Here is a 13,025-nt window from a genome sequence, read left to right as displayed (position 1 = left end):
TAAACCATGTCTCTGAAGGATGCTGTTGTTTCTAAGGGAGGGTGTTTTGAGTGGCTTCTCATTATGATGATTATTAGACAAAATCTATATTAAACTTAAAGCAGAATTAAATAAAAGATAGAATATGATGTATCTTGGTTAGGCCTTGCAGCCCTGCAAAACGAAGTCAAACGTATTGGCCATGTACAATCTCTTGAGCTGTTTGTATCTAGGAATATTTTAGAGCAACTGCAACATGTCAACGAATGGATGTTTGATATCTGCCAGCTGTAGAAAAACTTAAGCTACAGGCATACAAGCAGAAATATCATATTGTCTTCAGTCCATGAAACATTTCCCAGACCTAAGTAAACAATATCCCTGCAGCTAACATTAAGAAGGAAAATGCACATGTTGATATAACATCATTTCCTTCAAGACTTAAGGTACAAATGTAGCTCCTGATTTTCCTTTCAAATAAATGGGTTCGTATGGAAATCTCACATAGATTGTGACTGTAGTCTCTCCCATCAAAATAACGTAATGCTAAGTTACAGCAGGATATGGAAACACTGCAGGAAATAGCTATAGGTGCCTTATTAAACAAGACCTCATCTGCCGCCTTTTCAAGTGTTTTCAGGTTTCATGCAGCCTTCACCTGCCCTTCAATACTAATTTCAAATAAGCATTGCCATAAAGATGGTGACTCATACAAAATTTATTTATTTATTTGCTTGCTTGCTTGCTTGCTTCCTTACTTAAAACATTTGTATCCCACCCTGTATCATTAAGATCTCAGAGCTGTGTACAGATGAAATAAAAAACGTCAAGATGGGGTAGGAAAGTGCCTCATTCTCTGTATCCTATCTTTCATTTGCAGGGGTTTAGATGTGACAGAGCTGAAAACAATGAAGGGATTTAGTGAAGTAGCTGGCCAAATAAATGTATTCCATGAAACTGTGTGTTCGTAATTTTTGTGACTTGTTTTCAGTTCCATCAAAGCTGGGGGGCATATTCAGCTGCTAATGCCCCTGACAATATTTAAATGTGGCTCTGTTTTCACTCTTTATGCCTGTTTTATTTCTTCTGCAGTTTGGCCTTGGTATTACCATCCTACAGCTTTTACTACATTAAAGCGACCATTAATGAAGCCCTAATTCAGGCTAAATGTAAGTAACTTTGAACGTTCTCCAGATTCTGAGTGTTACTGTGCAGTATGTAGATTCCCCCCCCCTTTTTTTAAAGCACCATTTTGAAAGCCGTAAAGTTTGTGAAATTCACTAGTGTTTCCTTGATGTACCCCCACGCTGTAGCAATGATTCTAAGTCATTGTGTGAACGTGCAAGGTACAAAAGGTATTCTACACAAGTAGAATATGTTCTGCTACCTTAGTTGCACTAGTAAACCTTTATCTCTCCCCCATCTCTTTGCTTATGTACCTACCGAATCATTGCTTTGCGTATCCTCTGTTGCTGCCTTTTTAAGGGTCTGACAGCTAATGTTTGAATAGCCCATCTGCAAAGTATGAGTTGTGTAGACGGAGTTGCTTTTGTGTCATGTGCTGTAGTTGCAGCACGTTATGTAGTAGTTGGACACCACCCTGGGTTAAATGAATTTTGCTTAGGTTGGGGTTGTAGTTAGATTGTTTGAATGTTGCATACCATGATGTGTGTGACCTGAATGGGTGCTGTCAGGATGGTGTGTAATTTGGATTCCTTTCAAGTTGTCTTTAAAGTGAGAAGGAAAGAAGAAGGAGAGAATGCACCAGTGCAAAAACAAGAGAAGGGAGAACCCCTAAGGTAATAAAAATGCAATTTTTTCAGCCTGGACAGAATTATCCTGAAAATATGCCATAGGGGTTCTTTCTTCTCTAGTTTCTGGAATGAGAAGGAACACGTAGAAAATAATTCTATTTCCAGTGAATTTGTGTTGCTAACTCCCCAGTACCGCACATACTTACTCATAGCTTGGCTCTGCTGAGTGCAATAGAATCCAGAATTAAATATTTGATGGCCAACACGGGATTCCCAACCACATGTTTGCCATCAGTGTGCAAAAAGGCAGCGGGAGCATTTGCAAGGGAGAAGCGGGGCTGGGAGTGTTCATTGCAGAGAAGCAGCAGGTGGGGTGCTTAACCCTTACATAAAAGGTAGATTTCTGTACCATTCTTCAACCAAGGTGGCTTCCAGGGCAGTTTACAGTGGCAAAATAAAATAGCAAGCAAATCAATACAAGCAAAGCACACGTTCATAAAAATAAAATCCAGTGTTTAAAAACAGCAGTGAAAGCAGTTTAAAATATAGGATAAATGTCTTTGTCTGGCACCAGAAAGATAATGTTAGGTGCAAGGTGAGCCTCCCATAGAGGACATGTCATAAGCAAGGTACCACTAGCAAGAGGATTGTCTCCTCGGTTGGCACCCTGTTGGGACACCTAGAGTAGAGCTTCCAGAGATGATCTAAGTGCACAGGCAGGTTAATGCGGGAACAGGCGTTCCATCAGGTACCCAGATGCTACACTATGGATGGCTTTAAAAGTTAGCAGTGATTGATTTTTTTCCCTCAGAAATGGACTGGACGTCAATGAAGCTCTTAATAAACACTGGTGTGGTGGATTCCCCATGTCCACCCCTGTTTTGTAGCCTAGCAGCTGTATTTTGAACTTACATCGCTTTCCAGGCAGGCTTCAGAGGTAGCCCCATGGTTGTGAACTGCCCAAAGCAGAGGTCCCCAACCTTTTTTGCACCAGGGACTGGTTTCGTGGAAGACCATTTTTCCACGGACCGGGGTGGTGGTGGTTAAATGTAAGCACATTACATTTATTCTGTACTTTATTTCTATTATTATTACTCCCCACCCACCCCCCAAAATCCCCCTGGACGGAACCTACCTGGCAGCAGCTGGTCCGGGTCCATCCACTGCTGTCCACCCGCCGTGCCCGGACTGTGGACGCAAATGGCATCCAGCATAGCCGACGCCATTTGCATCCCTGTTCTTCAAGTAATAGGCTACATAAATCTTTATGTAGCCTATTACTGCAAAGAACAGGGACGCTCGCCCACCGCTCACCTCCTGCTGTATGGCCCGGTTCCTAACAGGCCACAGCCCAGTACCAGTTCATGGTCTGGGGGTTGGGGACCCCTGGCCCAAAGAGCTTTGGCTTTGGGGCGGTATAGAAAAGTGATAAATAAATAGCCCTTTGGCCAACTATCCAGTAGAAGGGCTAAGCAGTCCCTCCTGCTCAGTTCTTCTCTGCTGCTTCCCTGCAAATTTCCACCCTGGTTTTCATCTTCTGCAGCAAACATAGGGTTGGGAATCCTAGGTTTGCTGCCAGTGTCTAGTTTCCAGCCTTAAGTGTCAAGGATTGATTCAGAAATGAAAGGCAGTTTCATCCTCATGAAGTATTATATATAATTCTAGGGCAAGCCTACACAATGTCTGACCTTGACTGATTTGGCTTAGCAGGTCACAAGTTGTGTGGGCTTAACATCTGACTTTTACTTAGCAGTCCTCTATCTTACTGAAGACCTCTTACATTGCCATGTTTTGTATGTTTCCTGTACTACTATGTGCATTCTCCGCATCTTACATTACTGAATTCACATGTGTCGATTGCTTAAGGAGCAGTTAAATGCCCCAAATAGCTGCCCATATGATGTATGAATTGGCCTTGTGTTGGTGGCTTTCTCAAAACTAGATTTCAGGCTGGTTTGTAGATGTGTGATGGATATATGTTTTTAGTGACACAGCATGTTGCATGATTTGTTTCCTAACGTTCTGAACTTCGGAGCAATCCGTAAAATGCGAGTGCAAGATGAATGCTTCTGGGCTGAATTTGTTTGGAGTCTCCTGAGTCAATATTTCCTTTACGCAGACCCTTGAAATAGCCACAGTATATAGAAGGTACATTAAAGAAATAATTGACAGAAGACATGCATTCAAGTCTTCAAAGATGTTTGTCTTTTCTCCAGAGCACAGCTGTACAAAAAATGAACCTCTGATCTCTCTTTATGCCACAATATTTTTATTCAAGTGGCTGGTTGAATAAAATATTGGTTTGTGACCCCTTTTGCTTTACCCTGTTTTTTCTGTTTCCCTGCCTTCTCTTTCTGATGGATTATCACAGTCCCAAAGGGCAAGTATATTCTTGTTGCTTAATTTCCCTCTGCTTACTGCTGTTGATATTTTCTGCTTATATTTCCATTCCTCCTGGATGCTGTCCTCTGTATCTTTCATATCAACGCTTCTCCCATGCCAGTTGGGTATTATGAAGATAGAGAAGGAAGAAAAAAACATGCATATATATTATGGTGTCTTTTTTTCTTATGCTTTTCAATTTATTGTTGCCCTCTTCTCCTTGTTTGTTTGATCATGTCACCTGCTGGTTCACGAAGAAACACATTCCCCCCCCTAATATATATATGTTTTAAACAACTCTGCACTGAACATATGCAAAGTAAAATATTTTAACACTGACATATTTTACAAAAACTTTTGTTCTTGGCTTGGCATTCTGGCAGCTAGAGCTTCAGTTAACAGATGGCCATGCTTAGTGAGTAAATAATGTCCCACCTTTAACTTGCACCAATTGTTATACTGTTTCATGTCATATTGCTGCTCTTTTATGATAAGTTGATAAATTCCACTTCTAATGTGAAAATATCCATGTTGCAGTAAATATTGATTAGCTAAGGAAACACCATTGGTGCCTGGATGCTAAACATTTGACATTTGTACCTGGGATATCTACATAAGCTTGCCATAATACCTGCATAACTTCATGTTTTTGCCAGAGTAGGTCTTGGTGTGTCCCATGATAAGCACTTAGGGCTGGTTTGGATGTACTGATCCCAGCTCAGATTTAGTCAGCTGACAGTGAATGTCGAGCCAGCATACTTCCCTTAGCCCCTCCCCTCTCCCCGTCACATGCTGGCTTCAGTCCTTGTATTGCGGTTACTTTAAACCACAGTTTTCTATTATGTCCAAGTCCAGAATTAAACCAGAGTTTCCCGTTCCAGATGTACCAAGGAAGGGGCAAGGGGGAGCATGTGAACACAACTCTCCTTCCTGGCTAAATGAATGATGGTGTGTTAATCTAGGCTCATTATATGTCTGAACTGGCTGTTAGTGTTGGGAAGTCCTAGGAATGGGCTTCAAGAAGCTTGATGTTGAAATCCACTGAACCGAATGTGGAATTTATCAAGTTAGTCTTGCTTTTTTTAAAAAAAATCACCAAGCAGCTCAGTGCTATAAAAGGCTAATTTAACCTATCTGATGTTGCATTTCCATCTTTGTAGTTACTGAAACTCTGAAGCTAGATCGCTTTGATGAATTCGGATACACGCTTTTAGCACCAAGGTTGGTCATTTTTCCTGGTGTAAGCAATATATACCCAAACAGTAAATAAGTAGTCTAGAATAAGGAAATAACAATTATGAAAACATGGGAATATCTAATAAAAAGGGTTGAACCAACACTGACCTGGTCTGCACATAATGGCAGCAAAACATGGGTTAATTAAAACAGCCCAACATTAACCAATGATTAGTTGTTAGGTTAAGTTTGGGTTGTTTAACCCACAAACAACCCAAAGTGTCCAGATTCACATGTCACGCAGCAACATATGATTGGGCTGATCAGAGGTTGCATATTAAAAGTGGCAATTGCTCGCACATGGCATGCTGTTATGTGTGAAATGGTCCACTAAGTTAGTTTCACTTAATTCCCATTGAAATCAGTGGGTTACCTATATTAAACAATGACTAAATTGATTTTGATGGGACCTATGTTTAACTAATTTAGGCTGGATTTAATTCAGTGTGGTTAAGAATATGTATTAAGTAAAAACCATTGCGTTTGAGCCTTTCAAGTTCAAATTCTGATAAAGGATGTATAGCATCTTACCTTAATAGCAGCTCAGTGCTATCACACATTAAAATATTTTGAAAACCAAGTTAATCATTTCTTTCTTTTCTCTGGGCTTCACCACACCAGGCTTTTTATCCCACAGTTTACCGGGGCTTCTGCTTCTGGATTCTTTGTGGGATATATCGCCTCCTTTACACGGGCAGATATGGGCTTTGATTCAAAGTTTATTTCCTCCCACGGTAAACTGTATGTTTCATTATACAGCCACTAGATGGTGCGGTCGATATTAATGTCCCTCATCACTTTATCTCCAATCCTTTTGAAAGCGGGATAAAGGGGGGAAAGTGCAAGAGACGTCCTGGAAGTTGCCAGTGTCGTGTAAAGGACCCGCAAACTTCCATGAGTGGCCAATCACAAGCATGCAATAAATCACTTGTGTAGAGAAGCTCTCTATACTGTAACCCAAGGGACAGGAAAACAACCAGGGGCTGTATCCCAGTGACAGAGCACATACTTTGCATGCAGAAGGTGCCAGGTTCAATCCCCGGCATCTCCAGGTAGGCTTGGAAATCTCCTGCCCAAAACCCTGGAGAACTGCTGCCAGTCAGTGTCGACAGTACTGGACTAGATGGACCAGTGATCTGGCTCCTATGTTCCTAAGTGCAATTACGTTTTCTGTAACACTGAAAAATAAAAAGGTTGCTGCAAGTGCTGTGTGTGTGTATGTTATAGTGCAGTCCAAAATTTGGTAAATCCCAAATCCTAACCCTTTGGCTATTGGGCGGTATAGAAATGAAATAAAACAAATAAATAAATAACCCCAGACGAACCTTGCAAATGCCTGAAAATATTAAAATATCTGCTGCTGTGAAAATGCCTCTCCCCCTGCCCTCACTTACACACACACGGAGGCACACTCTTTCATGGCCCTGTTTGGAGTATGCTTACATGGGAGTTCTGCTGAGTTCAATGGGACTTACTATAGAGTAAGTATGCATGGAATCTGGCCTATGCAATGTATTGAGCATTTGCTTAACAAAACACGAAGGGGCAAAGTCACATCTCTCGCACTACTCCTGATGCTTCCGTCCAAGGTGGGGGACAGTCCTAAGCACATAGATCTCAATGCATGATTGTACATAGACCCCCTGCATGATTAGGGTTCGAGGACCGGAGAAGCACATGCATGTAGAAGTCTATGTGCATAGGGCTGCCCCACCTCAGATATTCATGCTACTGCACGGATGGCACAGGCAGGCCTGAGAGGAGCCCTTGGACAGTCTCCAGTGCTGCCTCTGTGCCTCCGGTGTTTCTGTTGCGTCAGCAGGACCCTCCACCGGCACAAAGGAAGCTAGTGCTTCCTTGAGCAACCCTGGGAACAAGCTGAAATGCTTGTTTCCGGAACAGGATGGGCTCCATTCCGAAAATGAGGATTTCAGCCCATTTCCAGTTGCTTTAGGAAATACTAGCTCCCTGTTGCGCCAGCGGTGGGGTCCTGCGTTCACATGGGCAGCATTGGAGATTGCCCTGTTTCAATCAAAGCAACTTGTCATTGGGAGAAGCTGCTGTACAGACTCCTCCTGCTTTCAGTGGTGTAGTGGAGACAGGGCTCATAGGAATGCAGCGTCAGCAGCTCTCTTACTAGCGGGGGGCTGACATCATCTGCTACCCCCTCTCAGAAGTCCCTGTTCCTCTGAGCTGAGCTGTGCTTTCCACAGCAGCTGGGGAGGAAATGACTCTTCTCAACAGCAATATATTGCTGCTTGTTGTAATGCAAAATATTTTGGGGTGGCTTGGCCACCAATAAGCTTTACAAAAGACCTGCTCCTGACGGGGAGGAAAATCGCTAGAACTGGTTTGTTGATTTCGACCAACGCAGAGCTGCCTGCAATTTTGGACTCTCCTTACGGACATGGCTCTGGAGGCTATCGTGATGAGCGCTTGCACTTCAGAGTTTATCACTACACCACTGCCTGCTTTGCCTTATCTCATCTTGCCTCATCTTGCCTTACCTTATCTCACTTCTCCTTTCCCCACCACCCTTCTTGTCTGCTTGCTATGGAACCTGACTACCAGGACGTCTTAGGCCACACCATCTGCCTCTGGCCCTTTGGGTTTATTTATCTATCTGCAACATTGCTATACCGCTCCACATCTAGACAGATTCCAGAGCGGTGAACAATCAAAGATACAAAAGAGGATAAAAGAATAAAACACCATGTTAAGGTCATTAATATATTTTTTAAAAGAAACAGAATTCCGATAAAACCATGGCTGGTCAGTCAAGGAAGGCTTCCTGAAATAAAGATGTTTTCAGGAGGTGCCAGAAACAGCACAGTGTGTTCCAAGGCAGTGGAAATCTTTCCATAGGAAAGGAGGGGGGCACCACACTGAAGGCTCTTCTCCATATGGGCTCCAATCAGGCCATAGGTCAATGTGGAACCACCAGGGGGATTCTTGTCTCTGCTGAGGAATATGACCACCTTCAGCCACGGCATCTACCTCTCGCCCTTTGGATCTTTGTCTGCCTGCTCCAGAACCTGACCACCAGCCCATCTTAGATGATGGAATCTGCTCCTGGCCATTTTGATCCATTCGGTATGTGCCAGAATTGGATCCCAGCCAGGCCTGGAGTGGACCCACAGCCTGTTTCTGTGCTTGGCCGAATCTTGACTTCATTCAGATTTCACAGCAGCAAAGAGATTTCAGTAGAAGGGTGGGAAGATTCTCAGAGACGTTACTCTATAGTTGCATATATTCAATATGAAATTGCAAAGAAGCAGAATCTTAATAGGACACCATGTTTACACACGCACTCCTCATGATAATTATAGCTAGGGAAGGGTGGGTGCCCACCCATCTGGGTTCTCCGGGCACCTGCCCAGCCCCTGCCCCTACTTGCGTGCACCCAGACCCACAGTCGAGCTCCCCACTACTCACTGAACTGCCCGCACTCACCTAGGCGGCCCCGTCGATCTCCACCATCGCCATTTTTTGAAAGATAAAATGGCAATTGTGAAAATACACATATCTGTGTATACCCAAAATGGGGCTGTGAATCGTCCATATATGCAAGATTACAGGCATTTGCTTGCCTGTAATCTTGCGTATATGGGTGATTCAAGGCCCCATTTTGCTTATATGTAAATGTGCACATTTTCGCAAATGCACATTTTCACGTATATGCAAAATGAGGCCATGAATAGCCCAAATAAGCAAGATTACAGGCAAGCAAACACCTGTGATCTTGCACATAGGGGTGATTCACGGCCCCATTTTGCGTATATGCAAATATGCGCTTTTTTGTGATTGCAGAGCTCGACCACCCAGGTGAGTACAAGTGGCTTGGTGAGCATGGGAAGGCAGCTAGTGGGGTCTCGGTGAGCGTGGCTTGGGGTACGGGTGGGGGGTTCCACTGGATTCCCGGGCGGAATCGGGTGCCTGCACCATCCCTAATCATAGCAGTGTTATTAACACAGATCAGTCACCTTAAAACAAGAAAGGAACAGGGATTATGCGGCAAGCATGAATACCTAGTGGTTAAGCACATTTTATTGTTTAGATAACTATAGTCACACACTGCATAGAACCAGTGAATTGGCCAGAAATTCGAATGCTTAGATGTCACAATACACAGACACGTGCTCTATCTATCTATCTATCTATCTATCACATTTCTATACTGCCCAACAGCTTAAGCTACCTGGGTGGTTCACAACAATTAAAACCATACAATACAAGGTAACATAAAATAAAGAATAAAACTAGAGTATAAAATGAAGTAAAAGCCAGAATAAAACCTAGCAGCAATGAAGAGATTTAGAATACAATAACAGATTTAAAAGAGTAGTATTAAAAGATTAAAATGCCTGGGAAATAAAAAGGACTTCACCAAAAAGCACAAAATGGGCACTAGGCGAGCCTCCCTGGGGAGCTCATTCCACAACCAGGGTTGCCACATCAGAAAAGACCCTCTTCTTTCTTATCCACCTGCCTCACTTCCTTTGGCAGAGGCTCCTGGAGAAGGCAGCCCCACATATAATGCATTGCAGTAATCCAGATAAGAGGTTATCAGAGCATGGATAACTGTAGTTAGGTTATTTCTGTCCAGATAAGGACATAGTTGGTATATCAGCCTAAGCTGATAAAAGCTGCTCCATGCCACCGAGTCCCCCTCTGCCTCGAGTGATTGTTCTGGATTCAAGAGGACTCCCAAACTATGAACCTGATCCTTTAGGGGGAGTGCAACCCCCTCCAGAAAAGTTTGAACATGAGTACCTCTTGTCTCGTCTGGATTGAGTTTCAGTATCTTGGCCCTCATCTAGTCCATTAACATGTTCAGGCACTGAACAGGGAGTTGGACTCGATGGCCTTGTAGGCCCCTTCCAACCCTACTGTTCTATGATTCTATGATTGAGAACAGCCACTGCCTCACCTGGATTTGATGAAAAGGAGAGATAGAGCTGGGTGTCATCTGCATATTGATGACACTTCAGCCCACACCTCCTGATAACCTCCCCCAGCAGTTTCATAAAGATGTTAGGATAAAATAGAGCCCTGTGGCATAGCATAGCTGCCAAGGCACAGAGTCATAATCTCCCAGCAGCACCTTCTTGAATCGGCCATCCAAGTAAGAGCAGAACCACTGCAGCGCAGTGCCTCCAACTCCTAGCCTAGACAACCTGTCCAGAAGGATACCATAGTCAATGGTATAAAAAGCCACTGAGAGATCCAAGAGAATCAACAGGGTCATACTCCCCCTGTCCCTTTCCTGGCAAAGGTCATCCCACAAGGGTGACCAAGGCAGTTTCCATTCCAAAACCTGGCCTGAAACCCAGTTGAAATGGATCTAGATCATCAGTTTCATTCAGGAGTGCCTGGAGTTGTCTGACAGCTACCTGCTCAAGCACCTTGACCAGGAAGGAGAGGTTAGCCACCAGTCTATAGTAGATAACATCATCCAGCTCCAGGTTAGGCTTTTTCAAGAGTGGCCTAATTACCACTTCTTTAAAAGCCTACCACTCCCTCTCTCAAAGAGGAATTTACAGCCTCCTGGACCCAGCTGGATACCCCCTTCTTATTAGATGTAATAGGCCATGAAGGGCAAAGGTAGTCGACTGGACTTGGCCAAGCACCTTGTCTGCATCCTCAGGTCTAAACAACTGAAACTCATCCCATCAAACTGGACCAGACAGTGCTCTGGGTGAGCGACTTTCTCTTCAAAGTGCTATTCAAACTTGTTACAGTGTGCTACCAAGGGTTCTGCCATATCTCTCCCCAGCCCAGATAGTTGTAGGCCATGAACCACTTGGAAAGGCTGTGCTGGCTGACACTGAGAAGATGCAATGGCGGTAGAAAAGTGCTCCCTATTTGCCACCCTCCCTGCCACAGAGTAGGCTCAATAATGAGCTCTAACCTGTGTCCGGTCAGACTCGGCATGAGTTTTTCTCCACCTGCGCTCTAGTCGTCTTCTGTCTTGCTTCATTGCCACAACTCAGAGCTGGCCGGGCTCTGCTCAGAGGGAGAGGGCACTTGGGTATGATTGTGTCAACTGCCCGAGTCATCTCTGCATTCCGCAGAGCAACCTGGGCTCCAACAGGAGCACCAGCCAAACCAGCAGGAAAATCCCCCGGAGCCCTCTGGAATCCATCAGAAACCATTAGCCTCCAGGGGTGGACCATTTTAATAGGTCCCCCACCCTATTAAAGACCACTGAGAAGCTAAACCTGAATAGCAAGTAATCTGACCATGACAAGGGGGTAGATGTTAATTCTTCCACTTTCAGATCACCATCCTCCTTCCCAGTTGAGAAAACCAGATCAAGTATGTGTCCTCTTAACACTTTCTCCATTGTAAATGTTGCCTCTGAATTTAAAGCGGTGATCCTAATGTGCGTAACGTCCCTTTTCATTACTGTGACATTTTGTTGTGGTTGTTAGGAAGATATTTTCCTAATAGATGTCTCTTGTCAAGACTGATCCTTCAGAGAAAACTGATCAATGTATTTCCTTGTTTTGGGCATTTAACTTATCCTGATTATATGCTAAACAGAATTATAAATTTATAATTTTTCTACATTGTCAGAGACATAGCTTGCACACATGATACTAAATGAACACTGGTATCAAATGTTAGAGTAATTGTTGCTTGGTACCAGAAGACATGCAAACCCTGGCATGCTCAGCCAGTAATATAGGCAGGTGTGTGTTTTTCTTTACAAGATGCATTAAAAACAATTTTAAAACCTGTTCTTTTTTCTAGAGATTACTGTAGTCCTGTGAAAACACCGGAAAAGAACAACACTGCATTTCTTCTGAATTTCAGTGAATTTATTGATCGATATACACCCCAAAGCCCTTCATGTAAGTGTTACTTTTTTGTTAAATGAAATTGTTTGTAGAAGATGACCATGTAAGTGCAGCAATTAGTTCTAAAGAACATAATTTAATGTGGTGTTCACTGTTTTCCGTAATCATAACAGCAGATTTCTTTAGTGGATTTACATACGTGAGGTTGCGGAGCTTCTCACTTCATTTTAGTCAGACCGCTTCAGCGATCGTATTTGCTCTTCAGTAAACATGGAGTGAATTTACATTATCCTGGTTTTTGTATGATGGTTGCAATCATCACATGGTAGTTTGCTAAGCTAATGCGCCTCATATTGATCTGAAGTAAATTCGTGAAAAATATTATTAAAGACAAAGAACAAGCTTCGCTAAAGAAGAATCAGCAGTGCTGCTGTAAACAGATTTTCTGCCTCAGCAACCATTTGGAATTTTTTGAGATTGGTGACAAGCATGTAATTAGGGGTAATTTGGTAGACAATATTTACTTGGATTCTCAAAAAGCTTCTTGTCAAAGAGTCCAGAAAGCTTAGAAGTCATGTAGTAAGAGGACTGATCCTTTTATATATTGTTAACTGGCTAAAGTAAAGGCCAGTAAGAAAAGCATAGAAGTAAATGCGGCAGAGAATAAAGCAGTACCCCTACCCTGATCTGTATTGAGACCAGTGCAATTCAGTTTATTAATACATGATCTAGATATAGGGATGAGCTGTATTGGTGACACCAAATTAGTGAGGATGGAGAAAATCCAAGTTCTTAAATGTCCAGTGTCTCAACTACTCTCTCTCTCTCTCTCTCTCTCTCTCTCTCTGTGTAAAATAGTAGAAAGTACACC

General features: G+C 43.1%; 1 protein-coding gene across 1 annotated transcript in view; it reads left to right on the top strand.

Annotated features, from left to right (window-relative positions):
• CACNA2D1 (calcium voltage-gated channel auxiliary subunit alpha2delta 1) overlaps positions 1-13,025 on the top strand; it is a 555,905-nt gene that overhangs the window by 501,872 nt on the left and 41,008 nt on the right. Inside the window, exons 23-25 of the mRNA XM_084811840.1 lie at positions 1,072-1,148; positions 5,276-5,336; positions 12,108-12,208. Of these exons, the coding sequence (XP_084667966.1) occupies positions 1,072-1,148; positions 5,276-5,336; positions 12,108-12,208 (239 nt within the window). The remainder of the gene's footprint in view (positions 1-1,071; positions 1,149-5,275; positions 5,337-12,107; positions 12,209-13,025) is intronic.

This window comes from Heloderma suspectum, chromosome 7, assembly GCF_057233095.1.
Source record: "Heloderma suspectum isolate Gila_16-S chromosome 7, 16-S_ref, whole genome shotgun sequence".
Classification (NCBI taxonomy): domain Eukaryota; kingdom Metazoa; phylum Chordata; class Lepidosauria; order Squamata; family Helodermatidae; genus Heloderma; species Heloderma suspectum.
Note: the sequence above shows the minus strand (reverse complement) of the source record. Positions and strands in the feature narration are given on the sequence as shown.